General features: G+C 56.3%; 2 protein-coding genes and 1 long non-coding RNA gene across 14 annotated transcripts; 1 reads left to right on the top strand and 2 right to left on the bottom strand.

Moving 5' to 3' along the window:
• Nucleotides 1-1,569: 1,569 nt before the first annotated feature.
• DNAAF8 (dynein axonemal assembly factor 8) lies at nucleotides 1,570-12,135 on the bottom strand. 10 transcript variants are annotated; one of them, XM_069570116.1, is made up of 11 exons: nucleotides 11,747-12,094; nucleotides 10,579-10,698; nucleotides 10,350-10,491; nucleotides 9,826-9,954; nucleotides 8,185-8,670; nucleotides 6,529-6,646; nucleotides 4,518-4,659; nucleotides 3,582-3,710; nucleotides 3,088-3,174; nucleotides 1,994-2,265; nucleotides 1,570-1,908 (listed from the first exon to the last, which is right to left on the bottom strand). In XM_069570116.1, exons 3-10 carry the CDS (start codon nucleotides 10,455-10,457, stop codon nucleotides 1,998-2,000), a joined length of 1,467 nt encoding a protein of 488 aa, XP_069426217.1. In that variant the 5' UTR covers nucleotides 10,458-10,491; nucleotides 10,579-10,698; nucleotides 11,747-12,094; the 3' UTR covers nucleotides 1,570-1,908; nucleotides 1,994-1,997. The 10 variants fall into 10 exon arrangements, with proteins under 10 accessions (XP_069426217.1, XP_069426216.1, XP_069426218.1 ...); XM_069570115.1 differs by lacking the exon at nucleotides 10,579-10,698 and having other exon boundaries at nucleotides 11,931-12,135; XM_069570117.1 differs by lacking the exon at nucleotides 10,579-10,698 and having other exon boundaries at nucleotides 11,771-12,123.
• A 114-nt stretch (nucleotides 12,136-12,249) lies between these two features.
• Nucleotides 12,250-27,000, top strand: ANKS3 (ankyrin repeat and sterile alpha motif domain containing 3). Of its 3 annotated transcripts, none has more exons than XM_069570102.1 (17): nucleotides 12,250-12,667; nucleotides 13,600-13,901; nucleotides 14,791-14,989; nucleotides 15,144-15,265; nucleotides 16,391-16,472; nucleotides 18,280-18,415; nucleotides 20,473-20,631; nucleotides 22,338-22,475; nucleotides 22,807-22,913; nucleotides 23,186-23,353; nucleotides 24,507-24,631; nucleotides 25,051-25,192; nucleotides 25,401-25,573; nucleotides 25,837-25,922; nucleotides 26,296-26,379; nucleotides 26,471-26,560; nucleotides 26,648-27,000. In XM_069570102.1, exons 2-16 carry the CDS (start codon nucleotides 13,732-13,734, stop codon nucleotides 26,548-26,550), a joined length of 1,971 nt encoding a protein of 656 aa, XP_069426203.1. In that variant the 5' UTR covers nucleotides 12,250-12,667; nucleotides 13,600-13,731; the 3' UTR covers nucleotides 26,551-26,560; nucleotides 26,648-27,000. The 3 variants fall into 3 exon arrangements, with proteins under 3 accessions (XP_069426203.1, XP_069426204.1, XP_069426205.1); XM_069570103.1 differs by having other exon boundaries at nucleotides 12,265-12,667; nucleotides 13,288-13,901; XM_069570104.1 differs by lacking the exons at nucleotides 12,250-12,667; nucleotides 13,600-13,901; nucleotides 14,791-14,989; ... (2 more) ...; nucleotides 18,280-18,415; nucleotides 20,473-20,631 and adding an exon at nucleotides 21,008-21,196.
• On the bottom strand, nucleotides 23,372-27,069 carry LOC138429038 (uncharacterized). The gene is made up of 2 exons (XR_011252656.1): nucleotides 26,981-27,069; nucleotides 23,372-24,611 (listed from the first exon to the last, which is right to left on the bottom strand). It is a non-coding gene; the product is annotated as an uncharacterized lncRNA (long non-coding RNA).
• Between the last annotated feature and the right edge of the window lie 10 nt (nucleotides 27,070-27,079).

The following is a 27,079-nucleotide window of genomic DNA, read 5'->3' as shown; positions in this document are numbered from 1 at the left end:
GTTCTCCATTCTGGGCCAGCTTGTGGGGCACATAGTGTCACCAACAGCCCACCCACCTGCCCCTCACAGACTCGCTTCTCATATCGCGTCTGCTGCTGGAGGTGGCTGCCCTCTGCTAGGCCTGAGAGCTGGGCCAATCCAGTGCCTGTTCCCTGACATTCTCTGTCCTGTAACAGGACTTCCCATTCTCTCATTCTAGATGGAAACTGAGACCTGAGAGCTTGAAGCACCTTGTCCAAGGGGCAGGACCCACTCTCAACCCTCGGCCTCCTGGCCTGCTGCTTCAACAGTCAGCAGAGTTGAACTTGGGACAAAGATTTTGTTTTCTGTCACCGTTAGGGAAACATCTTGAGTGAACTTACTGCCACTGAAAAGGGTAGCGAGAGTAGGGGAAATGGAATCTTAAAAACAGCCGTTGCAGGACTTCCCTGGGAGTCTAGTGGTTAAGACTGCACGCTTTCACTGCAGGGGGCGCAGGTTTGATCCCTGGTTGGGGAACCAAGATTCTGCTTGCTGCACAGTCTGGCCTTCTGCCTCCACCACCACCCCCACTCCCGCCCCAACAGTTTTTGCTCTTGAGAGCTAGTGACTAGTGGAGGCTGTGTGCCCAGTGCCTGAGCTCTGACCATGCTGTGTGTGCCTTGGAGTGGAGGGCGGGGGCCTCCACAGTGAGGAGAGGGCCTGGGGGCTCCCAGTGATGGTAGTCTGGCTCCAGTCCCTGCAGGACAGGCTCCCCAAGGCCTCGTGTGGCCTTGGAAGCCAGCTCACATCTGGCTTGTAATGAAAATGCTCCTTGTTGTCAAGAATGGGGGCTGCCGGTGAGGCCCCCGTGGCAAAATCAAGTGGAGTCTGTGGCCCTGATCTTGGCTGCCTGTGGCTGGGCAGGGCCTGCTCTATCTTGTGTGGGGCTGGATGGGAAGGGGGCCCTTGCCCACCCTCATGGCCTGGCAGCCAGTGGTGACCCCAGCTGAACACTGGAACACATCCCCAGGGGCCAAGGGCTGTGCCTGAACCCTTGGCACAGGGGGTCCAAGCCGACTGCTCTGCCCTTCCCATGGGGCAGACAGGGCGGAGGGGCGCTGAGACCTTGAAACAAGTTGGAGTCAGAACAGAGTTGTCGCAGAGTAGGGCTTCAGCCTGTTGGGAGCAGCTGGGCCAAGAACTGACGAAAGGACTGAAAATCGGTGGAGGTCGGGAGTAATGCTAGGAAAGGGTTGGTGAGGGAGACGGCAGAGCCTCTTCAGCTCTTGCTGGTCGTCCACGAGGGTAGGCATGGTTCCACTGTCCACAGGACAGTTTCCAGTGTTAGAACATTCATGTTCTGTATTTAAAAGTCAACCCACATTTACTCTGGAAGGACTCTAGAACATGATTATGTATGTGCTGCCTTTGTGTCTTGGTTAAAGAAAAAAAGGCAAATTTCAGTCCACCCTTCCATCCAGACATCTGTGTGTGTGTGTGTGTGTGGTGTGCGTTGTATGTGATGTGTGTTGTCTGTATGTGTGTTGTGGTTTGTTCAAAACAGCAAATATCAAGGACCCAGAAAATCAAGCTAAGTTTTTCAAGATCTTTTCAGCCCTGAAATTCTCTAAAGAAGTTTTACTTAAGCTTTGTAGTTATAAAAAAAACAAACAAAAAAAAACCTTGTATGATGGAAATCAATAGATGCACGTTAAAGAGGAAAAAAAATGCAGAAATGGAAAAAGCTGGAAAAGAGCCCTAGTCCCACCGTCAGAACAAATCCATTGTCTCTGTGGTTTCCTCTGGCCGCTTTTGGAGGTTGTGGGGCCGTGTGGCGCGTCTGCTTTATGTACAGGTCCGCCCTGGTGTCCTTGCTGCGAGTGTGGGAAGACGTTCTGACTGATTTCCAGCAGAGGGCTGGCAGCAGAGCCCCAGCTGAGGGGGTCCCTGTGATGCAGATGGAAACGGGAGAGTGAGGGGACCACCAGTGCCTCGGTGTTGGTGTCGAAGGCAAGTCAGATCACCTGCTCACCTCCTCAGACCTGAGGCGTCTGCAGTTGACCCTGAGGAGGCACCGGGCCTCCCGGGCTGTCGCTGGGACATCCCCCTGCAGGTCTGGCCTTTGTGCCCCTCTCGGCCCAGAGCGTTACGTGTTGCTTCACCCCAGGGCTGGACCCGGCTGGGTCTCCCGAAGCCTGAGCCTTCTGACTGACAGGACTCTCGCCAGCAGGCAGCTGAGGCCGAGCCGAGGCCTCCCGAGATGCCCTGAGCTGCTGGAGGAGCCGACTCTTCCCCGTGCAGTCTCTGTGACACAGGAGACGTGACCGCCGTCAGCGCTAAGTGAAGCCAACCTCCCAATGCTGTGCCACAATACTGGGGTACTGTGCCCAAAACAGGACACCAGCAGAGGGAAGCCAGGGTGCTTCTGGAGCGCATGCCTAGTTCTCAAGACACTAAAGAATTCACGACTGCAGCCTCCCAGCCCGTGCCGTCACACAGCACGTCAGCATGTTAAAGGCCTCGGGAGGACACCTGTGTGGCACTTCTCAACCCCAGTTTGTCTCCCCTTTCTGTTCCTGGGATGTCCAGCCACACACCACGTGGGAAGAAAGCTGCAGTAGACCCTGACATTCCCAGGGGCAGAATCTGCGAGGTCTGAAGTCCAAAAGCGACAGAGACTGCCAGAGTGTGCAGTGCACATTCACCCCACGGCCCTGGGGTAGCCTCCGCTCCTCAGAGACCCACGCCTTCCCTGAATCGGACGTTTCACTTAGTTGACCTGAGCCTTTCCTCTCTGGCCGTTAACCAATCACGTAGTCCCATCCCTACAATATCTCTTCACCTCTGTTGCCATCACTGGCAGGGAGCAGGGAGCAAGTCAATTTGCAGAGCTATTTTTCAGAAAGAAAATGTAATCCCTTCTTGAGACCAAGCTAAGGCATCCTGGGGGTTGTCTGGAGGGGAGCAGGTCAGCCTGGGCTACCCTGCCAGCCTCCCAGAGCAACCCACACCCTCCTGTGCCAGCTCTGTGCGTGCAAGATGCTGAGAGCAACAATGTCAGAAATGCGAGCTGGGACCAGGTGAGCATCCCCGCCTGTGACAGTGAGGGGTGCCCCGTGTGGTTACCGTAGCCTGGCTGGGCCCTGCGGGTCTCTCCGAGCTGCTGCCTCTTCCGCCTCCTCGCTGTCAGAGGAGCTGGAGTAGGAGCTGGAGCTGCGGGCAGACGAGAGGTGGGTTCCTCTGGACACGCCCAGTCTACTCTGGCCAGGCGTGGCTCTCGCCAGGGACTTGGAGCGCCCAGGGCTCCCATGTGACCCAGGGCAGGAGGATGGGCAGCCAGCCAAAGCCGCAGGGCCAGTGAGCTTCCTGCAGGTGCTGGAGGGGTGCGGCCAGGGCCGGGTACCCCAGCCTCGGCTCAGCGAGGCACCCCGACCCTGTGCCCCAGCTTCCCCGCTGCCTGCAGGGAGGGCCTGTGGCTGGGGCCCTGTGGGACTGTGGGCCAGGCTCAGTTCCTGGCTGAAAGCCCTTCTTTAGTGAGCAGAGCTCCCAGGACCTGCTGTCCAAGTCCCCTTCCTCCCAAAGCAGCAGGTCTGCTGCAGGGCTGTCCGCACTTTCTGTACCTCTCCAAGGGCCCCTGGTCCAATGTCTTTGTCGGCCGCAGGTCAATAAATATGGTGGGAGGCTCCGCCGGGTTCCTCACCCGCATGTCCTGGGCCAGCGCCTGGAAGCCCAGCTCCCTGGAAGCACATCTGGGAGGTGGGGGTGGCTGAGTTACTTCCCGGTGGTCACCGTGACCTGCCCATGCTGGGCTGGGTGCCCCAGTGCAGGACCCTGAGGCAGGTCCTGAGAACAGCCCTCAAGATTCAGGCCAGCGCTGTCCAGTGGAACTCTGCGTGGCGGTTCTGTGTCTACTTTCCAGTATGGTAGACGCTCACCAAAAGCTATTTAAACTTGCATTTAAGCTAATATAAGTTAGAAATCCCGTTCCTCAGCTGCACTAGCCATGTGTAGCCAGTGGCACTGACTGGACAGTGCAAAATCCTTTCTACCAGACACATGGGTTGTCAGGGACAGAAGCCTACTTCAGCGAGCTCAGGCAAGAAAGGGAATTCCTGGCTCTCAGACTTCTAAAAAGGGTGGGACCACCAGAGTGTTGGAAGTTGGGACGCAGCTGGGCCTTAAGGGACCCCAGGGCCCTGTCCCCACCCCTGCCCACCCCACCCCCCAGCTGACCTGGCTGGGGACAGGTGCTTGGGGCTAGCCCAATCAACGTGGCCAGAGGGAGAGGGTGCTCTCCTAGGGAGGATTCCCATGGGGTGGGAAAGAGCAGGTGCTTTGGGGCCTGAGTCCCAGCTCTGCCACTTATGTCCTGGGCAAATCAACCTTTCAGCCTGTTTCCCCATCTGTAAAATGGGGGTAATAGTAATACTGACCTGATCATATTCTTGAGATGAAGAGAAATACACATCAGGTGCCCTGCCCTTAAATCAAGTCACCGTGAATACTAAGAGAAGCTACTACTAGAGAGGATGGGGTCAGGGGTCAACAAAGCCCACCTGCTTCCGGCTTGCCGTGGCCGGGCTCCCCGGGGCATATCAGCAGGCACTCTCCAAGCAGAGGCGGCGGCTGTGGACTGTCTGGCACACAGGAGGCTCAGACGTTCCATGAGCCGGTCCTGGGTGCTGGGCTCGGTGTGGTCTGCGGAGAGGGCAAAGGCAGCTTGGTGGGGACACGGCCCCCACTTTGACCCACTGCAGCCTGAGCCTCAGGACTCCTCGCGTGGACATGCTAGGCTTATGCACAGAGAAGTGCCAGGGGCCCAGCCCACCCTCTGTGGCTCACAACTTTAGTGCGGCCCCCTCCAGCTCAGCAGGGTGAGGGGCCTTTTCTTTCACAAGCAGGGAGCTGTGTGCACCCCGGGAGGGTGACCACCTGTTCACAAGGTAGTCCACTTCCTGGCTCCTGTCTCACTTGTCAGAGGGAACCATGGTTAATAGTTCTGTGTGTTTTTTCCTTTTTTAAATAGCAACAGGGGGAGCTTCCCTGGTGGTACAGTAGTTAGCCTTTCAATGCAGGGGTGCAGGTTCAATCCCTGGTCAGGAAGCTAAGATCCACATGCCTCCTGGCCATAAACCAAAAATATAAGAAATACAAAATGCAAACAAACCCAAAACAGAAACAAAAGTGTAACAAATTCTATAAAACCAGCCCACATCCAAGAAAAATCTTTAAAAACATTTAAAAACGGCAACACGATCACCCTCTATACATTTTTTGGTTGTTGTTATTTTTGCCTCACTAAGCAAGTGACAAGACTTAGCAACTTCACTTTCACTTTTGACTTTCATGCTTTGGAGAAGGAAATGGCAACCCGCTCCAGTGTTCTTGCCTGGAGAATCCCAGGGACAGGGGAGCCTGGTGGGGTCGCACAGAGTCAGACACAACTGAAGTGACGCAGCAGCAGCAGGCAGGATGTGGGATCTTAGTTCCCTGACCAAGGATGGAACCCATGCCCCCATGCAGTGCAAGAATGGATTCTTAACCTCTGAACCACTAGGAAAGTCCCCCTGTATAGACTTTTTTTCACTGAATATACTTTATATCCTTCTGTGTTGAAACAGATGCGTGATGATAGACTGTAGAAGTGGAATAGCTTAATTAAAGGCTTGTGTGCCTTTAAATGAAGAACAGGGGAGTGGTAAAGAATCCACCTGCCAATGCAGATTCCTGGGTCAAGAAGATCCCCTGGAGCATAGTGGAAACCGACTCCGATATTCTTGCCTGGAAAATTCCATGGACAGAAGGGCCTGGGGGGCTACAGTCCATGGGACTGCAGAGAGTGGAACAGGAGCGAGAGACTGAGCAGATAGCACGCAAACAAATGGATGACAGATTCTGCTACACTGCCCCAGGGGGCAACCACCAAGGCCCTCAACCCTGCCCCACTTGTAGAAGGGTGAGTTTCTGCATATCGTGCTCTAAGGGGTTAAATTACAGATAAAACCCTTTTTAAAAGGAGCCTTTGCTCTGGAACCAGGGGCTGGAAATTGCACCTTCTTTACCTCAGGCCTGCCTGCACTCGCTTTTATGGGCCAGAGGGGCCAAGAGGGATGAGAAACTCTTGGGAAACTGTTAGGAAACCACCCAGAGCCAGGCCACAAGCCCAGTGAAGGAGCTACCCCTGGCTTTGTTTGTAAACAGAGAGGCAGTGGAAGCAGGATTCTGTTTAGGAGCTGGCTGAAGGGGGCACAAAATGCAGGATTACGTGGCTTCCAGAGGGAAAGAGGAAGGCCTGAGGAGGTGGGGAGGAAGGAAAAGGCAGTCACATATATAGTGGGTGGATGAATGCGTGAGTTGGTGGGTGAATGAAAGGATGGATGGGTGGGTGGATGAAGTCTTGCGTCCTGCGTGTGTGAGAAGGTGAGGGCTGAGCAGCACAGAGGGCACAGCAAGCTGCTGAAGTGACCCTGCCCAGCCCACCCCCCATTTTACTGGGAAGCCCTGGGAGGAGCCGCTTGTGGAGATGCACTTGCCCCCCCACCCCACCCCGGGTGCTCAAGGTCAAACCTTGGCCCTGGAGGTGGTCAGCCGCCCACCACGCAGCTCCAGGAGCACCATCTCCCCGGTCCTCTTCTCGCCCAGTCAGACTCAGAAGGACTTGATCCAAATCCCACTCTTCAAGTTCCTGAAATAATTAAAGCAGGCTGCCTCGGGGTCCCAGGGACAGGAATTTTGGATCCACGGAGGCTGTCCCGGGATGGCTGGGGCAGAAACCAGGGTTGAGATGAGGCGGCTCACTCACCTACCCCGGCACACCTACCCCACACATAGGCTTTGCAGAATGAACTACCCCCGTGAAGGTGGGTGGGTCCTGCCTTTCTTGCCACCCCCTTTCCTATGCCCTTTTTGGGGTAATACTTCTATTTCTGGCACAAAGACATTGTCTGGCTTGGAGGAAGCTCAGTGTCATTTTAAAATTATTTAGGTTCAGACAGGTTTAGAATGTTGGGAGGTTAGAACGTTTTGCTCCTTTAAGAAACACAGCAGCTGTTGGGATTGGAGGGCTTGGAAGAGGGCTGTGGGGATGGTGATGCAGTGGGCATAGAGATGTTAATCAGGAATTAGAGTGTCCCGTTAAGGCTTTGAGCACCTCCCACAGGGGTTGAGGAAAGAATGGAACTGACAGGATAGAATTGGTGAAAGTGACCTCCAGGTACACTCGATGCCAGTGTTCTCTAGGTTGTTACGAAAACCTGTCAAATAAGGCAACAAAGATAATTTTGTGATGTTTCTATGTCATATGGGGGCATCTTCTAATGAGCCCATCTTTCTCGGGGCGGGCTGGTTTGCGTGACTGACCAGGGCTCACCTGTTTGATAACTTTGTAAAGCTGAGAAATGCAAGGGTTTTCTTTTCCCTCCATTGGAGCAGCTAAGCCCAAAGGTACCGGTTCTGTTGCCCCATTGAGCCTACTGTACTTAGGGTAGCAATTTAATCTCCACATTCCCCACTCCCCTGTAGAACAAAATCCCAGTTTCTCATGATCCCTTTGAACGGCCTTTGTCATCTTGCTGGTTCTCGTGGATGATCTGAATAACAGCATTAATGGGGGCTCACTGTTTGTATGAGAACAAGGGCTTGAACGTTTTCAGATGCTGCTTTGTCACGGTCTGCTCTATCTTCTGTGTCTTCATGATGATGCCTGGGATTAGTTTTTTCTTTCTTTCTATTTTAAGAAAGCTGGGGACTACCTGCTCCTCCCTGTTCACTGTAACTCTGAGGATTGTCTGTCTGGCAGGTAGGACTTGCCTGCCTGATGGTAGGCCTGGTGCCGTGGGCCTGAGGTCATTGCTACAGACTGAATATCTGTGTCCCTCCAAAATTCATGTGTTGAACTCCTAATCCCCAGTGTGATGGTGTTTGAAGGTGATGAGGTCACGGAGGTGGAGCCCTCATGAATGGGATTGGTGCCCTTAAAAGGAGACTCCAGAGAGCTCCTCCTTGTTCCAAATGAACCAGGAAGCATGCTCTCAACTAGACACCAAATGTGATGGAGCCTTGACCTTGGACTTCCAGATTTCAGACTGTGAAAAATTAGTTTCTGTTGTTTAAGCCCCCTGCCCAAGTCTATGGGACTTTTGTTACCACAGCCCAAAGAGCCTAAGACAGATGTAGTGGGGAGGACCAACACCTCGAGGAAGCCTGGGCTGGGGGCATGCCTACCTGGAGGGAAAGCACGGGCAGACACCCCGGGGGGTCCTCTGAAGGCACCTCCACAGCATCGCAGGCCTTCTCCTTCCCTCGGCTCGCGTCAGGGCAGGCTGCGTCCTGGCTGTCCCAGGTGACTTTGTGGAGGATGTCTTTCTCAATCATCTTCCTCCTCTCCCTCCGCAGGCCTCTGTGGCTGGCTGCGTCCGAGCCTTCCTGGGCCTCTGAGGCTGCGCCCGGGGGCTCTATCTGCAGGCCTGCTTCCTGAGCAGAGCGGATGGCCTCTCCCTGAGGCCCCTGGCGAGGACTCTGGGACACACTGGTGTTGAGGGTCCCACTCGCATCATCATCCTGCCGTGGGGGGCTCTTTGCAGACATCCTGAGAAGAGAGCTGCTCTTGCCGAGGGCCCTTCCTTCCAGAGGGGCCGACTCCTGGGGCTGGGGCCTCGCATTCCACTCGCCCCAGGGCTCCACGGCGGATTCTACTGGCACCGCAGCTAGCTATGCAGGAAACAGGTGTCCCTGGTTAGCAGCCTCCAAACATCCCTGGGCGGGGGCGGAGGGGGGCGGGTGTTGTGTGGTAAGATGTGCAAGGAACATAAAATCTGCCATGTCAACCATTTTTAAATGTACAGTTCAGTGGCATTGACTGTATCCTAATGCTGTACAAACCATCCCCACAGTCTATTTCCAAAAGGTTTTCATCACCTGGACAAGAAACCCTGTGCCTCCCCTCCCCAGCCCCTGCTGAGCTCTCATCTACTTCCTGTCTCTGCAGGTTTGCCTGGCCCAGAGACCTCCCAGGCGTGGAGTCACACAGTGCTTGTCTTCTGTGTCTTTCCGCTTGGCTTTGTGTTTCCAAGCTTCCCGTGTTGTGCTGTGTGTCAGGGCTGCATTCCTTTTCATGGGTGAATTCTATTCTGGTGTATGGAGACACTTCATTGTATCCATATTGTCTGTTGTTTATCCAATTGTTCATCCATTTTGTCTGTTGATGGACACTTGGGTTGTTCCACCCTTTTGGCCAGTGTGCACAGGTGCAAGTGGTTAGAGGTGGAAAAGACAACACCCAGGCCTCAACCCCTGTGAGCTGGTACAGGGTCTTCCATCCCAGGTTAAACCATAATTGTATGGAAGAGTAACTGCTGAGGTAATTGTAGAAATGGAAAAAACACAAAATGAAGTGAAGTGGACATGGTTCCAACTGAACTAACCAGGGCGCTTGGCAGCCTTGGCAGTTTTCCTGTTTAAAGTTATTTCAGATGTATTTCTAGGCCTGGCTCGGCGGTGGGGGGGGGGTGGGGGGGTGACTTCTGGTGTGGACATGCTCTGGCTCCATATGATGACCCTGGGTCAGTGCTTGCACTCAGGACTGTGTGTGGTAAGGGGTCAAAGGGAAGAGCAAGGGGTACAATCAGATAGGAAATCAGGTCCCTGGCCCCAGCTCTAAGTATTCTGTGCTCCTGGGAGCATGACGTGCACAAGGCCAGTAGACGTCTGGTGTCTGAACTCCTTGGGCCGTACCTGGAGAAAGGCCCGGGTGATACTAGACCGGGGGCGTTAACCTCTTTAGAACCACACTGCTTTAAAGCCCAGTGAGGGCCAGGAGCACCCACACCCAGGTTCGTGGTCCCCTGGAGCCTGCCTTTAACAAACCTCAGGAGGAGACTCAGAGGAAGTCACCCAGGCCTCAGCAGGGTCGTCGGCCAGTTCCTCTGACAAGTCTGGAATCAGGGTGGTTTCATTTCGCTGGAAGATGAACAGCTCCTCGTCCTCGCGGTCTGACTGTGGACAGATGAGAAAGGTTTGGGTTAAACAGCCAGAGGCAGAGCCAGGAGGGCCTCAGCTTCCACCCACCTGCCCTGCCCCAGGCTCTCCGACTGTCTGGGGGGACCAGTTCTCTCCCAAAGGGCCTCACTGACACCCATTTCAGAGGCTGATATAGAAATGGGCTCAGCAGCACCACCTGGTGGAGGTGAGATCCAGGGCACCCAGTTCTGGGTTACCTGCCACCTGCTAAGCCCAGTTAATGCCTGGCACAGAATGCCTGGCAGGGCAGTGAGGTGACAGCTTGGTACTTCACTTACATGACACAGAGCTCTCCGGTCAGCATCGTGTCTGTCATGGGAGGAAAGGACAGTGGGGGCCTAGGAAGATGTCGGAAGAAGGTGCTTGCTTACCGAGGAGGAATCCGAGTCCAGAGATGGGAGCTGATGCTTGGCGGCCTCAAGGATGGCGTCCCAGGGGTTGGGCAGCAAGGGCCGCCCATCTTCATCAGGAGATGCCATGGGGTGCCTCTCAGCGTACCATCATCCAAGGAGCCTTGCAGAGCACATGGAGTGAGGTGAGAGGGTCCCAGCGGCGAGGGTCCAGAGCTCAGGGTGCTGATTTTCCAAAGCATATACATACCATCCCTTGCCTTGGGGGAGTGAAGACAGATTGGGGGACCACACACCCGATCTCCCTTCTAGTTGGCAGGTTCCTGTTACTGAGTGTCAGCCACTGTGCCATCACGTACTGTATGTGTGTCTGCACAATGCAGGATGGAGCCACAGATAAATGGATATGGTGATATTTTACAATATATAGATATATGTATTGATATATATGTATTTGATATGTGGATATATGGATATGATGTACAGAATGATACATAGATATATGTATAGATATACGATAGATATACATATAGATATATGTAAACTATATATGTCCAATATAACATAGATACTATTATTATCTACAGACAGAATTTGTATCAAAGTCAGAGGGGATTTCAAGCTACTACTTTTTACTGCCCCCTTACAAAGGAACAGAATAGACATTTTGGAGTCCCCAGAACACTTTTTTTGGAGTTGACACTCAAATTGTCAGGCCAACACACCCCTTTTGTATCCCAGAGTCTTAACAGACCCCCTTCAGGGGTCAAGGAGGCTTAGAATTGTGGGGTGATGGCACTTCAGAGCCGGCGTCTTGAGAGTACTTGCAGCCTGAGAGGCCTCTGTCACTATAAAATGGGAAGAGAACACTCCTGCCCCAGCCCTGGCCCCCAACAAGGGAAGCAGCAGGCGAGGTGAATGGGGACTTTTTGCTTTTTCTGTGCTCACAGGAGTGGGACAGGAACTTGGTGTACCCTGATCTGGGAACAGCAGGGCAGGTCTGGTATATACATCACAGGATGTTCTCCGGCTGCAGGGCAGATCAGAGGGCAACAGAATCACCTGGTTGAAGGGGACAACCGGAGACTCTTAAGTTCTCCAGGAGGACAAAGTAACAGAGAAAGAAAAGGCATTACAGGTTGCGGCAAGAGCACCTAAGAGCTCAGAGGAGTGAAAAGTACCTAACGTGTTGGGGGAAGAAATTTTCACTTGCTGGAGTTTGCGGTGCAAACGGACCAGACCGTGAAGGGTCCTGAACGCCAGGTTGAGGAGCGTCGCTCACCGAACGGGCTGCCGAAAGCCACACAAAGCAGCAGCCCCAGTCTGGCATAATCCCGACCGTGCCTCCACGTCCGTTTCTTGGCTGCGGCCCGTTAGCCCCGCCCCCGCCCAGCCCACTCCCCCACGCCCCCGCGCACCGCCCAGTCTCCGGCACCGCCTACCGCCCCGTCTCCGGCACCGCCCACCGCGGGTTGTTATGACAACTGGACGCCACCGGCCACTCGGGTGGGGCTTTTAAATTCCAAAGTTCGGAAACCGGAAACCATCGCGCGTCCTCCCACCTATTCCCCAGCTTGCTTTCCCAGCCCCCACCCTGTCCACCTCCCAACAATTATCTCGCAGCTGCGGCCTCGGCCTCCGCCTCTCTTCCCGGCCTCGACAGGGACGAAAAGGGCCCGCCGCGCCTCTTCGGTCGTGTTCTCCCGCTTGGGCAGCGGCGCGATTACTAAGGCCGTCGCCGCCTTCGGAATCCCGGTTCATCAGTCTTACATCACTGAACAGCCACATCCTTCCCACCCATCCCCCCCGCTCGTCTTTCGGGACTTGGCGCGTCCTGCAGCTCCTGAAACACGATTGGTTCCCCTGGCCAGCGGAGGGGCGGGGCAAGGAGGACTCCCCCTGCTCATTGGCTGCTGTGGGCGTCACACAGAGAGCCGGGCGAGCTGACCGGAAGGTCCGGGTGCGGGACGGACGAAAAATCTACAGCGCCGGGAGAGGCCGAGGGGGACCCGCGAGCGTCCCGTCGTGCTCCGCGCCGCCCGCAACCACTTCCGGGGCGGGAGCGGGCCGCTGGGTCCGCGCGCTGTGGCGGTGACCGGCGCGGAGGGAGCCCGAGTGGGCGCGGCCGAGGGAGCGCGGCGGCCAGCGGCGGCCCCAGGGCTGCCCGGGGCCGAGGCCCAGCGCGGGGAGGCTCCGCGGCGGCCCGGCCCCTGCCTGGTGCTCGCACCTGCTGCCCGTTCGCGGGGCGTCCCAGCCCTGCAGCTGGTTCGCCGCGGGAGTTTACAGCTCCGAGGATCTTCTTCGCAGCTGAGGAGCCGGGACGGAAAGCCACGTGCGGGGTAAGGTTACTGGGAGGAGGCGTCGGCGCTTGGGTAGTTCCCTAGGTTACCCTCCCCGGGGCCCGAGAACGAGGTGGGGATGCCTGGAGGCAGCGGAAGGCCCACGCCCCGGGGCAGGACGCGGTGCCCTCGGGCTTTTACAGACCTCCTCCCTGTGGGCGTGACGGTCACCACCAACGTCATTTGTTGTTGTTATTTACTTTGGTGTGCTTTAAAAGTAACAGATACTTAGCATTTTACCGAATGGACAGAACGCGAAGGTGGAAGGAAAATTAAAAGATCTCATTCTCAGTGCTGCTTCCTGGAGATAAATTCTAGAAGCGATAAGCAAAAGATTTTCGACAAGTATACGTGATATATACCTGTAGATGACTCTGTTCCTAAGGAATAGCCCGTGGTTTTAGAGCGTCTGGCATGGAGCAGGGTGATAAAGCAGCTTGGTCCCTGGGTATCCACGTTCTCCTTCCATGATTCTGATAGGCTCTCAGCGTTGTACCTGGTTTCATACAGTTGAAAGTCGCTCAATCGTGTCTGACTCATGGGGTCTGACAGACCTCATGGACTGTCCATGGAATTCTCTAGGCCAGAATACTGGAGTAAGTAGCCTTTTCCTTCTCCAGGGGATTTTCTGAACGCAGGTCTCCTGCACTGCGGGCGGATTCTTTACCAGCTGACCCACAAGGGAGGCCTAAGAATACTGGAGTGGGTAGCCTGTCGGGTCTCCAGCGCATCTTCCTAACCCAGGAATCAAACCGGGGTCTCCTACATGGCAGGTGGATTCTTTACCAACTGAGCGAGCCTCCAATAAAAGAGAATATGGGTCCTACCCTGGAGGAGGCATCTGGAGTAGAAGAGACACCCCCAAAGAAGGCTGAAGGGGTGTTCTGAAAGGAGTGCAGAACTGACTGCAGCTGATTTGGATTCTTGTTCAGGTTCGGCAGCCAGGATCGTTCAGCTGCTGTGGGCAGCAGTCTGCTGCGGCAGGAGCGTGACCATCGCATTTCATCCCCTGGAACTACCAGGAAGGAAAGACCCAAGTGACCCCAGCATCCCCCTCCACCGCGATGTCGGAGCTCAGCGATGAAGCCAGCGAGCCAGAGCTGCTGAACCGCAGCTTGTCCATGTGGCACGGGCTGGGCACGCAGGTCGACCGGGAGGAGCTGGCTGTCCCCCTGGATCTGCACACAGCCGCTTCCATTGGCCAGTACGAGGTGGTGAAGGAGTGTGTGCAGCGGTAAGAGGTCCTGGGAGGCGTTCCTTCCTCTCGGATGGTTGAGCGCCACCGCCCAGGTGGAGCCATCAGGAGGCTAGCGAGGCCTGGCCCACAGCTGTAGACCTTTAACCCATGGGTAGATTGTGGACTTCCCTGGTGGCTCAGACGGTAAAGCGTCTGCCTACAATGCAGGAGACCCAGGTTCACTCCCTGGGTCGGGGAAGATCTCTCAGAGAAGGCAATGGCACCCCGCTCCAGTACTCTTGACTGGAAAATCCCATTAACGGAGGAGGCTGGTAGGCTGCAGTCCATGGGATTGCTAAGAGTAGGGCACGACTGAGTGACTTCACTTTCACTTTTCACTTTCATGCATTGGAGAAGGAAATGGCAACCCACTCCAGTGTTCTTGCCTGGAGAATCCCAGGGACGGGGGAGCCTGGTGGGCTGCTGTCTATGGGCTCGCACAGAGTCGGACACGACTGAAGCGCCTTAGCAGCAGATGCAGAGCAGCATGCCCGGCCTCCCTGCGCCCCCTGGATGTAGCCTTTCCCTTCGCAGTTATGACAGTCAAAAAATGTCTTCAGGCTTTGCCAACCATCCTTTGGGGGCAGAACCTCCCCTGGTCAAGAACTGTCTCTGTGGCTGGTGGGAGGAAGGAAGAGCTGACTTTGGGGTAGGAAGAGGGCACAGATGAGAACAAGAAATTGGAGCACAGAGGCAAACTCAAGGTAGTTTGCAGAGGCAGTGGTCCAGAAAGTGGAGTCACCCCTGAACCCTGTGATGTCCAGGGTGGCGGTTGACTCTGCTTCCTGTCAGCACTCCCCACTCTTTCTCTTGGCCTGGCCACTGGGTTTGGTAAGTCCCACATGTATGATGGCTGGCGTGTCTAGCATGTCTTGCATTTGTTTAGGAGAGAGTTAGATTTGAATAAGAAGAATGGTGGTGGCTGGACCCCGCTGATGTATGCCTCCTACATTGGACATGATACCATCGTGCACCTCCTGCTCGAGGCGGGGGTCAGTGTGAATGTGCCGACCCCGGAAGGGCAGACTCCACTGATGCTGGCCTCCAGCTGTGGCAACGAGAGCATCGCCTATTTTCTTCTCCAGGTGAGCTGCGAGGGTCTCAGGCCACTCGGCAGATAGGGAAGCACTGCAGCATGCTTGGGTAATCACTTCGATTCTTTCAGTGTAATGGCCTGGAGGGTGCCCGCCCTGTGCAGAGGAGACGTGGCCTTAACAGGCATTCTCTGTTCTCTTGAAGCAAGGTGCTGAGCTGGAAATGAAGGACATTCAGGGCTGGACTGCCCTTTTCCACTGCACCAGTGCTGGGCACCAGCAGATGGTCAAGTTCCTTTTGGACAGTGGAGCGAACGCCAACGTGAGGTCATTACCAGGTCGTCCGCAGCCGTGGGAGTTGGTTGGTCACGTCTGACTCGGAGGAGGGCAGCTGTCGAGGCAGCTAGAGGCCAAAGTGTGGGAGCCCCTGCCTCGGTGTGGCAGTCTCAAGACCTGGGGTGGAGGGGACAGTGCCGCCCAGCACAGAGGCACAGGGAGCGTCCTGGCTTTCTCACTCACCTGTCAGGTGACACTCGGTGCGGCACCTTAAGCTCTGTAGGCCTTGCTTTCTTTATCTGAAAAGAGGATGGTGGTGCTTATGTCATGGCGTTATTAGAATCACATGTCCTGTCATATGCCAGGGCCTAACATAGCGAGCGGCGCTTAACTGACACGTGTTAAATGCCAGTCCCTTTCTCTTCCCTGCCTTCTGTGTGTGTATATGTATATATCATTCCACATGCACATGTGAAGTGATGCTTCGAATGCACTCCTGAGTTTTTTAAGCTGGAAGTAGTGGTGCTGTCTAAAGTATGTCACCGTGATAATCCTCTTTCAACACGGCATCCACCTGACTCTGCACACCCTGGCTGGTGTCCGCTGGGGTCACACACTGTAGGTGTCCAGCCCATTAAGAAAAAAAGGGCTTCTCATTAAATTGCAGCTCATTTATTGACATTCTGACTTGAGTGATGCTGAAACCTGAAAACTATGTGTCTTCAAACATGAAAACCAGTGGTTAGCTTGCTTCCTGTCTCCTAGACTGGGTGGCACTAGTCAGAGCCAGGGGGTGCTCTGAAGAGGTGAGCGTGCGCCTGGTGCAGTTCAGCTCTGAGTTAAGCATAAGCAAGCACCAGGTACATATGGAAGGGCAGCGTCAGTTCTTAGTCCTGGAGTCCCCAGAGGGTTCCAGGCCTGATCTGCAAGGTGGGGTATCTGGAGAGGTGGAGAGGAGGTGCTTGCTATCTGTGAGCAGTGAGGGGTGATAGCTGCTTTTTGCTGTGGTTAAGTGGAGGCTCAGATCACAGCAAGTGGAAACAGCTGTGAAGGAGCAGAGACGGGAGGTGGATTGTCTTTGGAACAAAAGACTCCGGGCTCGGCGGCGGCGGGGGCGGGGGGAGGGTGGAGGTGTCGCTGTCGCCAAGGTTTTGTCTGACCGAGGTCCCCATGCAGGGAGCCGGTGTGTGGATTCACTCCGCTGATGGAAGCTGCGGCCGCCGGCCACGAGATCATCGTGCAGTACTTTCTGACTCATGTGAGTGAGCCTGTTTATTAGCTTGTAATCCCGTCACAGCAGCTGAGGCATCTTATCACTGAACCATAAACTTTCTCCTACACAGAAAGAACGGCTCTGCATCCGTTTATTCAGCACATTTTTCACTGAGTGTCTGTGGATAACCAGTGCTGAGTGCCACTTTAGGCATTAGGGGTACAGTCGTGAGTGAGTATAGAAACGTACTCTTAAAATAACTTCGAAAATACTGTTATTTGAAAAGTGTGGAAAAAATTTTAAAACAGTAAATAGCACTCATCATCCCATCACTTAGAAAATTTGTACAGAATTGGGAGGCCACCTCTGTTCCTCCTCAGGATGCCCACTGGGTTGATAAAAGACCACGTCTATAGACACCTGCAGACACATGGGTTTATACATTGAACGAAGCGGGATTCTACTGCATGTTTGTTCTGCAACTTCTGAAAAATAACTTAATGTGACAAGACATTGTGCCCTTTCATGGTATTCCACACAGCATCCATGCCATGTTTAGTTAGATCAGTTCCTTATTAGTAGAGTTGAGGTTTCCCCCGTTATGCAGTTACAGGCAGTGCTCCAGAGGATACCTTGGCACACAGCTTCAGCATGCATGCAGTTACTTCTGTATGCGGTATTTCTGTTTTTATAAGTTTTTTAAAGAATTTATTTTTACTTGGAGAATAACTGCTTTACAATGTTGTGTTGGTTTTCTGCCTATTGTCATGCTCAGTTATGTCCAACTCTTTGTGACCCCATGGATTGTAGCCCACTAGGCTCCTCTGTTCATGGGATTCTCCAGGCAAGAATACTGGAATGGGTTGCTCTTTTATATATGTATGTGTGTGTGTGTGTGATTTTATTTATTTATTAAGCTGTGCTGGGTCTTAGTTGGGCCATGTGGGATCTTAGTTCCCTGATTAGGGATAGAACCCAGGTGGGGTCCCTGCATTGGGAGCACGGGGTCTTAGCCACTGGACCACCAAGGAAATCCCTGGGACGTTTTGTATCATAAAATGTTAACATGCTATCTCTTTCTAAAAAAGAATTTGGGGGCAGTACCTGCACACATAAGAATCTGGACCAGACAGAAGGCACACACAAGCCTGCCTCCTCCCTCCACCTCAGTCTCCGTCGCCATGCTCTCCCCATGGCTGCTCCCCAGCTTGTTTGTTTTTTTTAAACTGGTCTGTCCTAGCTTGTTCTTCACCAGTGGACATAAAGCTGTCTCCTCTCGTGCGTGGCAGCATAGTGCTCCCTTGTCGGGTTGAATCAAGTTCTCCAACTGTGGCCTGCAGATGGCATCAGGTCGTCTCTGCCGTCACGCAGCGCCCTGCAGGAGGTCTGTGCACATACATCACACATGTGCGGCCACGTCTGTACAGCTGGGCACGGAAAGCAGGAGTTTTGGATGTAGCCTGAGGACAGCCTTCACTTGGAGGCGGCAAGACTGCTAGGCAGAGAGCAGGTCGCACCAACCCGAGCCCTGTTCACAGCAGTGAGAACCACTGCGAACAATGAAGTGCTTCGAACGTACAGAGTTAACACCAGTATAACCCCCCATGGGTCCAGAGGCAACCACACTGCCCTGACTTTATAGTCTCCTCACGTGCTGTGTGCAGACTTGTTTTACGCATTTTAAAGATTTATATATATAAATATGTGCTTATTTCTGCGATGACTGTCACTCAGCGCAGTGTGGGGTGTGTGGATGGGGCTCGCTCGTCTCAGCCCTCTTCTCCAGGGTCTGCAGCCGGGAGCGAGGCTGCTCTGTGGCTGAGGCTCCTAACTCTTCTGTAAACTGTCCCAGGGAGTCAAAGTGGACACGAGAGACCACAGTGGAGCCACAGCCCGGATGCTGGCCAAGCAGTACGGACACATGAAGATCGTGGGACTGATCGACGCCCACTCACCTTCTCTGCCCAAGAGCCTCTACCGGAGCCCAGGTACCTGTGTCTGCAGCCTGGCCTCTGCTGGCGCTGCCTCCTCCCCTTGGGCTGAGGTGGGAGGGACCGCCCAGCTGAGGATGGGCGGGCAGGTGGGAGGAGGGCAGCTCAGACGGGGTGGCTCTGGCTTTGTTCCTTGACTTTGCTTGTGGCATTTGTTGCCACGCAGATGTTTCAGTTACGTGTCAAGTTCATCAGTGTCGTGTCGCCTAGAACTGCTTAGAGAGGGGAAGGAGACTGATGTCTGTCCACCGTGCTGAGTTCTGCCTGACTGGATTCTGTCACTGTTGGGAGTTTATAATAGTTTTATTTATTGATTCTCTAGTGTTTTTCCAGGTACACTACCCTAAAACCTGCACATAGAGAAAAAATTTACTACTTTGTTCCATGATTCTTATACCTCTGATTTCTTGGCTTTCATCACACTCACTCATCCCTCTAGTTCCCTGTTGAATGAGGTGGAGGTAGTGGACTTTCACTTTGGCCCTAATCTTAGCAGAAATGCCACGTTATGGTAATACGCTGGCTTGCAGAGTAAAGTTTGCATGTATGTTGTCATGTTAGGAAAGTATCATTTCCTATATTCTTGAATGTCTTTATGCGTGCCAAATTTTCTCAAAGGTGTTTTTAACATCTATGGAAATGATTGTGAATTTTCTCTTTAGACCTGTTAGCACAATATATTAATGAATTTTCTAAAAGTGAATCAACTTTATATTTTTGGTGTAAATCCTACTTGGCATATTATAATATTTAAAAATTACTTTTATTTGGTTGCACCCAGTCTTATTTGCGGCATGTGGGATCTAGTTCCCTGACCAGGGATCAAACCTGGGCTCCCTGCATTGGGGGCACAGAGTCTTAGCCACTGGACCACCAGGGAAGTCCCTTGTTTTCTTAATGTGGTTTTGCGAGTTGTGTGGATATTCATAACTGATACTGGTCTGTGATTCTCTTTTGTTCTGTCTTTACCAGCTCTAGGTCTCAGTATTAAACTTGCTTCATAAGCAGAACTGGAAGCTCCCCTTCCTTTCTGTGCCCTAGAACGGTGTACATAGCATTGGTCCCACATGGTCCTTGAAGGACTCTCCTGGGACCCTCTCCGGGCCTGGCCTTTGCCCTCGTTTCTCTTGTGTGGTTTTCTTGAAGACCCGCTAGTCTCTGTGTGGTGAATGGGGTGTGCTGAGCCCCTGCACTCAGGTTGTGGCCGCCGGCTCCTCCCTGCCCTCTGGACCGCGCTGGGGCATGGGTTCGCCTGGTTCTGTCTTCCACTGAAGGACAGGGGCTGCGGCAGCTCAGCGTCATGCAGCCACCTTTGCCTTGGCTCCCCTCCCTGAACGTTCACGTTTTGTGGCTCCTTTACCCTCTGCTTGGACGGCCCCAGTGTCCTCCTGGCGGTGTGGATCCTGGAGTGTAAGGGAGAGGTCCACTCAGGGGCACTGCCCCGGCTTGGGGGCGCTCAGGCAGTGGCCGGCTGAGCCTGCAGTGCATGGCTTAGTGAGCTGCTCCCCTCCTGTCTAGGCAGCACACATGGCCCAGGGTCATCAGGGGCTTCTGTCTCTGCCCCAGTCCTCCGGCTCCAGAGTGAGACCCTCCCCAATGGGAGCTTCTACCAATAAGAGGCTGAATTGTGCCCTCTAAGCATCACAGTGTTTGGGAAACGATGAAAAGCTATAAAGTGCTGACAACTGTGGGCACACTGAGCTCTTCGGCTCAGATGGGTGGTGATTTGAAAAATTCAGAAAAACAGCACATGAGCCTTCGTGTGGCCGTTGTATCCCAGTATATTGTTGAGGTTGAGAATACACAATTGAGGAGAGGAGGATGGGCTGGACCCCCGTGATGCTCAGCGGTCTTGTGACCCCCCTCACCCCCACATCCCTGTGGTCCCCCGAGCACTGGACCCACCCACTGTGGCATTTCTTACAGGTGACAGCCCAGGAACACTTTGCTTAATTTAGGAAAATCAGTTACGATATTTTTCTTCCAGCTCATTATGAAGATTAGTTTCATCCATCACTAATCAGGCTGTCTGAATCTTGGTGTTTGACCCACAGAAAAATATGAAGATCTGAGCTCTTCAGACGAGTGTGGCCCTGTCCCTCAGCGACAGAGGCCCTGCCGCAAAAAGGGGCTCAGCATCCACGAGGGGCCGCGAGCCCTGGCCCGCATCACGGCCATCGGACTCGGGAGCCGGGCGCAGCAGCCTTGCTACGGTGAGCGCCCCACGGCCCCGGAGTCTGGGATCCTGTCCCAGAGAATGAGCGCTCAGGCTTATGACATGGGGCCCCAGGAAGCCGGGTGCGGGCAGCTGCTTGAGGACTCAGAATGGGTCACAGGGATGGAGGCACACCAGGCCCCAGCTGGTTCTTTGGGCCATCCTTTAAACTTCCTTTCTGTCAGGTAGAATTACAAATAGAACTTTCTCTCCTGGAGAAGTGTCACTGAGCTCAGATCCATTCCTCAAGGGGGTGGGTCTCGCGGGGATGAGAACTGTCAGAAGGTAAATGCACCTGGTGGGCCAGAACCTCAGACCCCAAGTGTCCAGATCCCCTGAGCTTTGTCAGACCGTCTGCTCCTGAGTGCTGAGTGCAGTGCTCTTTAGTGCTCTTGAGACGCTGAGTTCTTGGAGCATGTCGGGGTTGACGCTCTCGTGCCAGTCTGGCCGTGTGACCAGATTCAGGTGTGGTGTCTTGCTCATCAGTGACCAGGCCACCCTGGGAACTCCCTCCCAGCCTGGAGACCATCCCAGCCAGGAGACCATCCCAGCCAGGAGACCACGTGAGGACTTGATTCCCTTTTCAGACCCTTGGGTAGGGGTCCTGGCGCTGGCTGGAAGCTCCAGGCCCACCTCCTCCCAGGGCCGGGGGTTGACCAAGAGCTGGTGCCCCAGGCGAGGGTGCGGGTGGTAGTCTTGTGGCTGGGAGTGCAGGACCCTGGGATGAGGTCTGCTCCTTCGGGGGCACCCAGGCCACCTGTCCCGCCTGCGCTGTGGCGGGAGGCGGGGGGGTGGGGGTGGGGTAGGGTTGACGGTGGGAGGGAGCGCCCCCCCCCAATCTCATGGCTGTGGCCTTCCAGGAGATTGCTTTTTGTCTTACATTGTGTGATGGTTTAACTTTTTGTAAGCATGTATATTCTCTTCCCCAGCAGTTAAAAAACATTTTTGAACGATAAAGGTGTAAAGAAGGAAATAAGTTACCCCTGGTCCCACCAGCCAGGCGCTCTAGTGCACACACACTTCCTGTGGGGAGGGGCAAGTGAGGTGAGAGTCGCTCAGTCATGTCCGACTCTTTGCGCCCCTATGGCCTATACAGTCCACGGAGTTCTCCAGGCCAGAATCCTGAAGTGGGTAGCCTTTCCCTTCTCCAGGGGATCTCCCCAACCCAGGGATCGAACCCAGGTCTCCCACATTTCAGGCGGGTTCTTTACCAGCTGAGCCACCAGGGAAGCGCGGGGAGGGGCAAAGTAGGGGTTAAACGCTGAGTTTGTGTCTCGCCTCTCCCCCTCGTTTTCTCACAGGCAGATATACTCACAGGTTATACTACACCGGCTCTGTTAACGTTTAGCCAGAGCTCCTCAGCTTCCTGCTCAGCCAGGGGTGTGTGTTTCCAGCTACAGGAACGCTTTGTGGCACAGTTCTTTGGCCCAGCAATCTGTAAACACAGCTTACGGGCTCCTCCTCTCGGCGTCAGTGTGGCTGGAGGGAGAGGTAGCCGTGCACCAGCTGTTGGGCACACACTTGCCGGGGACCCCCTTCGAGCCTGTTGATGGCGCGGCTTGTCCAGGTTGTAGCAGCAAGTGGACAGTGCCGTCCTGGGGCTCCCCTCCCCGAGGCCCCGAGGAGGAGGTGGTTGAGTGTGGGAGGAAGAATGCCTCCTGCTTCTCCTGTGTGGGGGGTTTACGTGCCCCGTTCTGCCCACAGAGCAGGTGCCTCCGCGGGGCTACGTCAGCTTCAACAGCAGCGATGAGCACCCCCTGGAGGGGGGCGGCCTGTGCTACAGGGACGTCACTTCGCCCATCAACGAGCGGGACGTGGAGAGCAGCAGCAGCAGCAGCCGCGGTGCGCTCCCCCAGCCAGCTGGGCAGGGGAGAGGGAGGCTGCTCCTGAGGAGTCTGGCTTGGGGCCAGGGTCACTGAGCAGGTCCGGGGTTCGGTGCAGACAGGTCTCACCCCTGGAGTGGCGAGTCCTCAGGAGCATCTGAGTGTTCTTGCGCCGCCCGCTCTTCGTGATGCCTGGGTCTACCCGAGAACAGGCAGACGAGCCCTGCTGTGCGTGGAGGGCGCGCAGCCCAAGCAGTCAGCATGGAGGCAGGGAGGGCGGGGGCTGGGCTGGGCTGGGTGTTGCCACGGCCAGGCCTGTGGTCAGGCACTCTTGTCTTCCCCTCCCGCAGAAGAGCAGGCCTTCTTTGCCAACCCTGGGGTTGCACGGAGCAGCAGCAGCGAGGGCCTGGCCCGGGCCCCGGGACTCAGCAGCGAGGCCTCCCTGGAGAGCAACGAGGTGACCCTGCCCTGCCCTCCCCTCCCCTCCTTGCCCAGCGTTGTGGGGCGCCTGATGGCTCAGCCAGGTGAGCGGGGCTGGCAGGCTGTTTCAGAGGCACCTGGAGCTCCGTGGGGCCGCGGTGGCAGGCAGGGCTTTGGCCAAGGTTCAGACCTCCCAGTGTCCCCAGGAGGTGAGGGAGTGTGGATGAGGCCAGACACTAGCGGCGGGGCGGGGAGCGGGGCCTGGAGGGGCCAGCTCAGAGCCACTGTAAACACACATTTCTCACCCAGGATTCGGATCATGTGCGGAGAAGCTCGGTTCGCAAACAAACTAAAAGTTACGTGAAGACCAAGAACCGTTACGGCAGCAGTGACAGCCAGTGGGCTCCCAGCGCCGTGGCGCCCTGTGCCCCGGGAGTGAGCCCCCAGACTGACAGGCCCCCGTGTTCAGGGCCCCAGGTAACGCCACGGGCGCTCTTGGATTACTGAGGCGTTTATTGGCATTTTCTGTGGGCCGGCACTGTTGAGAAGGGTGGGGCGGGATTCTCCACACGACCTGGAAGACTACTCAGGCCGAGAGGGTTCTCGCTGGGCAGAGGGGCCCTCCATGGAGGTTCCTGTCTCGTTCCCTGGTTTCCATGCTTATCTCAGCCTCCCTGAGCCTGGGGAGGAGAAACGCTGGACCAGTGTCAGCACTGACGTCAGGTGACAGGGACAAGCTGCACGAGAGGCAGAGACGAGGTGACACTCAGGACTGTCCACTGAGGGTCACTGGGGCCGCCGCAGAAGAAACCCTGCAGGAAGGCTACAGCTGCAGCAGTGCGAGTGAAGAAAAAATCTCTGAGACCCTGGACGCTTTGGTTTTGGGATCCAAGCACTTGTGCATCAAACAGCAGGCATTGGTACTTGCGGCCCGGACCTCAGTGATGCTGGGGAGGCCAGGTTTCGATACCACAGATGCGAAGCAGGACAGGCGGCACTGGGGCCAAACAGAATCAGCCAGCAGAAGCTGTGCGCTGGTCCCAGCAGAAGCATCGGGGGCCATCCTTCCCCGGAAGAGCCAGATCTTCCCAGTTTGATCAATAAATGCATCTGCACGTCCAAGAAACCAAATCAGCTCTAAGTTGGTTAAACTCAGAGCCACACCTGGACACATCACCGTCAGTGTCAGAAACAGTCCTGGAGCAAGAGTCGAGTGGCTCAGCACAGACACGGGGACCTCAAGATAGTCTGTGTTTCTCATGTGTCCACGGGGCCCAGAAAACATGGGGTGATATGTTAACCAGGGATGCGACATCTGCGAAGCCTCTCCCCCAGAGCAAAGGGGATGCGGGGACAGCCCTGGGCAGCGGAGACTGAGGGCCACTGCCGCAGCCTGCCGGGCCATGCTTCCTGCTGCAGTGGCGAGGCTGGCCTGGGAGCACCGACAGGCTGACCGTGTCCCTGGACGCCCTGAGGACACGGAGTGGACAGCCTGGGCTCCCTGACACGCCTGGGGGTCAGCAGGCTCAAGACGGGCCAGGTGCTGAGCGGGAGGACGGTGGCCCCGCGTGCATGGTGGTCCTCGTCCTGCCCGCGGCCGCCCATCCTGACCCGGCCTGCTCGCCCCCAGGACCTTGCCACGCTGCTGGAGCAGATCGGCTGTCTCAAGTACTTGCAGGTGTTTGAGGAGCAGGATGTGGACCTCCGCATCTTCCTGACCCTCACCGAGAGCGACCTGAAGGAAATCGGCATCACGTGAGTGTGGGCCTCTGGCCAGCTGAGGTCGCAGACAGGGGGGAGGGGGGTCACCCTATCCAGAGGCTGGCTTCTCCCTGCTGTCAGCTGCCCTCCACTCCAGCAGCTGCTCCCGGCTCGGATGCTGGCAGCCTGGGTCCTGAAGCCCAAGCTGGCCCAGTGGACACCGCTGTGCTCAGGGCACCGGATGCTTCCAGCCTCCACCCTGAGAGCATCTGAGCAGCCCGGCTCCCCGTGCTGTGAGAGCCGGGCAGGGCAAGGGGTCACGACTCCCTGGGACACTTCAGTCCTCTCCCCCAGGGTCTTGGGGGCTCCCCGCCCCCTTCAAGGCTGGGGTGTCTGTAGCGGACAGTCTTGGCAGGATGGCCCACGGAGCCTCCGTGTACGGCAGGTGCTGAGCAGTGTCCTCCCTGATGCAGGTTGTTTGGGCCCAAGAGGAAGATGACTTCCGCCATTGCCCGCTGGCACAGCAGCGCCCGCCCCCCCAGTGACGCCCTGGAGCTGGCCTACGCCGACCGGCTCGAGGCTGAGATGCAGGAGCTTGCCATCCAGCTGCACAAGGTGACGGGGCAGGGAGCAGCAGAGAGCATCAGCTGGACCGGTGACAGCTTTCGGGCAGGAGGGGGCGCCCAGGAGGGCAGGCGCATGAGGCACACCTTAGGGCTGGGGCAGGGCTGAGGACGATGAGCCCCCAGACCTGGAAAGGAGGCAGCAGGCGTGGAGGCCAGGGCGGGGGACCCAGCCTGAGGCGCTCTCCTGCCCACTGCAGCGCTGTGAGGAGGTGGAAGCCATGCGGGGCCTGGTGTCCCAGGAGCAGGAGCTGCGGGCCGTGGTGGAGAGCTGCCTCCTGGAGCAGGATGGTGCCCGCAAGGATGTGCACACACAGCTGCAGGAGACCTGGGCCCTTGCCCAGGACGCTGCACTTGTCCTGGACCAGCTGCGGTGAGCGGGTGTCTGGCCCCCCCGCCCCGCCCCTCCGCCAGCGCGAGACTCTGTCCCTGTCTCTTCTGAATTTCCCACCAGTGGGTGGTTTTCAGGGTCTCCTGGAGTAGCTGCCACCCCAGGCTGTCCCTCCCCACAGGCAACAGAGGGGCCCCCATGAGCAGCCCTGGTTGGGGCTCAGAGGGACCCCCAGGCAGAGCCCGCCCCTCACTCCAGGCCCCCTGGCCTTGCCCCTCACCGCTGCTTGGTGTCCTGTCTGGCAGAGCCTGTCAGGCCGAGCTGTCAGCCCGAGTGAGGCGGGACGAGTTCCTGCGTGAGGCCCCCCTGCGCCCAGGCCTCCCTGCAGCAGGTGAGGGCGGTGTCCTGGCCGTGGGGCAAGCGGACGAGGGTGGGACGCCTTCCAGGCCCAGGTCTCGCCACCTGTCTCTGTGCTTGTTACGTGGATGCCTCCCCGGTCCCCTCATGCTCCACACCCACGTCCTCACGGTCTCTCCCGGGAGGCCTCGGCTGCTGGCACTGTCCAAGAGGCCACAGCCCAGCAGGCCGGGGCCCTGGCACACTCAGCCCTGGGCCTGGGCCCCTACTGGCTGGCAGCACTCTGCTTCACAAGCGGGCAGAGAACATGCTGACACGCCGCAGGAAACGTGGCTCTAGAGGGCCAGTCCTGTCGCAGTGGTTCAGGGTGCCCAGAACCCACGCCTACCCGGCTCTCTGCTCCACAGACCCCAAAGGCTGGCAGGCCTCCTTGCAGGCCCTGAGCCTCCCCGAGCTGTCAGGAGCCCTGGAGGAGCGAGTCCGGGAGATGGGTGAGTCCAGGGGCTGCAGTCCACCAGCCGTAAGGTCCGCCCTGCCTGCGCCCCAGCTTGTGAAGCCGTGACTGTGTGCTCCCGTCCTCAGGGCGAGTCCTATGCTCGGTGACCCAGAGCCTGGAGAAGCTGCAGGCACTGAGCGGGAAGGAGAGCTGGCGGGAGCCGTAGCCGGGGGACGGTGAGTGTCCGGCAGCCACGGGCCCAGAGAGCAGAGTCAGCGGGGCGGCCAAGGGAGCCCCCTCCACTCTGCCTTTTCCCTTCTCAGAACCGGACGTGGGGTGACTGATCCACCCTGAAGCTGTGTGCCCGAGGACAGGAGGGCAGCAAGTGGGCAGCTGCGGCGGCCAGAGGAGCAGGCCCCAGCAGCAGCAGCAGCAGCAGCAGGCAGGCAGGCCGGGGCCGGTGCAGGGCAGCGAGGCCTGCAGCGAGGCCTGCAGCAAGGCAGGACGGGGCCTCTCGTCATCTCGTCAGACCCAGGCTGAAGCCCAGAGCCGGCAAGGCCACGGGGAGCGTCCCCATGCCATGCGGAGGTTCGCCCAAGTGGGGAGGCCTGGGGCCCCTAAGCAGCGTAGGTCATTTGTGGGAAAATAAAACTTACACTCCGGTGGTGCGGGTTCAGTGCTGGCCTGCGGTCCTGGCTGATGAGGCACAGCAAGGGGAGGGCGGCGCTGGGGAGGGCAGGGCCATCTGCCACGTA

The sequence above is a fragment of the Ovis canadensis genome, chromosome 24, assembly GCF_042477335.2.
Source record: "Ovis canadensis isolate MfBH-ARS-UI-01 breed Bighorn chromosome 24, ARS-UI_OviCan_v2, whole genome shotgun sequence".
NCBI lineage: Eukaryota > Metazoa > Chordata > Mammalia > Artiodactyla > Bovidae > Ovis > Ovis canadensis.
This window is presented reverse-complemented; position numbering and strand designations above follow the sequence as displayed.

Coding starts and splice junctions, on each gene's coding strand:
- DNAAF8 (XM_069570115.1), bottom strand. CDS start 10,457: ATGGCATCTCCTGATGAAGATGGGCGGCCCTTGCTGCCCAACCCCTGG. Junction 8,671..9,825: donor CCTCTGAGTCTCCTCCTGAG/GTTTGTTAAAGG, acceptor TTTCCTGCATAG/CTAGCTGCGGTGCCAGTAGA. Junction 3,175..3,581: donor GACCAGGGGCCCTTGGAGAG/GTACAGAAAGTG, acceptor GTCTGCCCGCAG/CTCCAGCTCCTACTCCAGCT.
- ANKS3 (XM_069570102.1), top strand. CDS start 13,732: ATGTCGGAGCTCAGCGATGAAGCCAGCGAGCCAGAGCTGCTGAACCGC. Junction 18,416..20,472: donor GAGCCTCTACCGGAGCCCAG/GTACCTGTGTCT, acceptor TTTGACCCACAG/AAAAATATGAAGATCTGAGC. Junction 25,923..26,295: donor CCCAGGCCTCCCTGCAGCAG/GTGAGGGCGGTG, acceptor TCTGCTCCACAG/ACCCCAAAGGCTGGCAGGCC.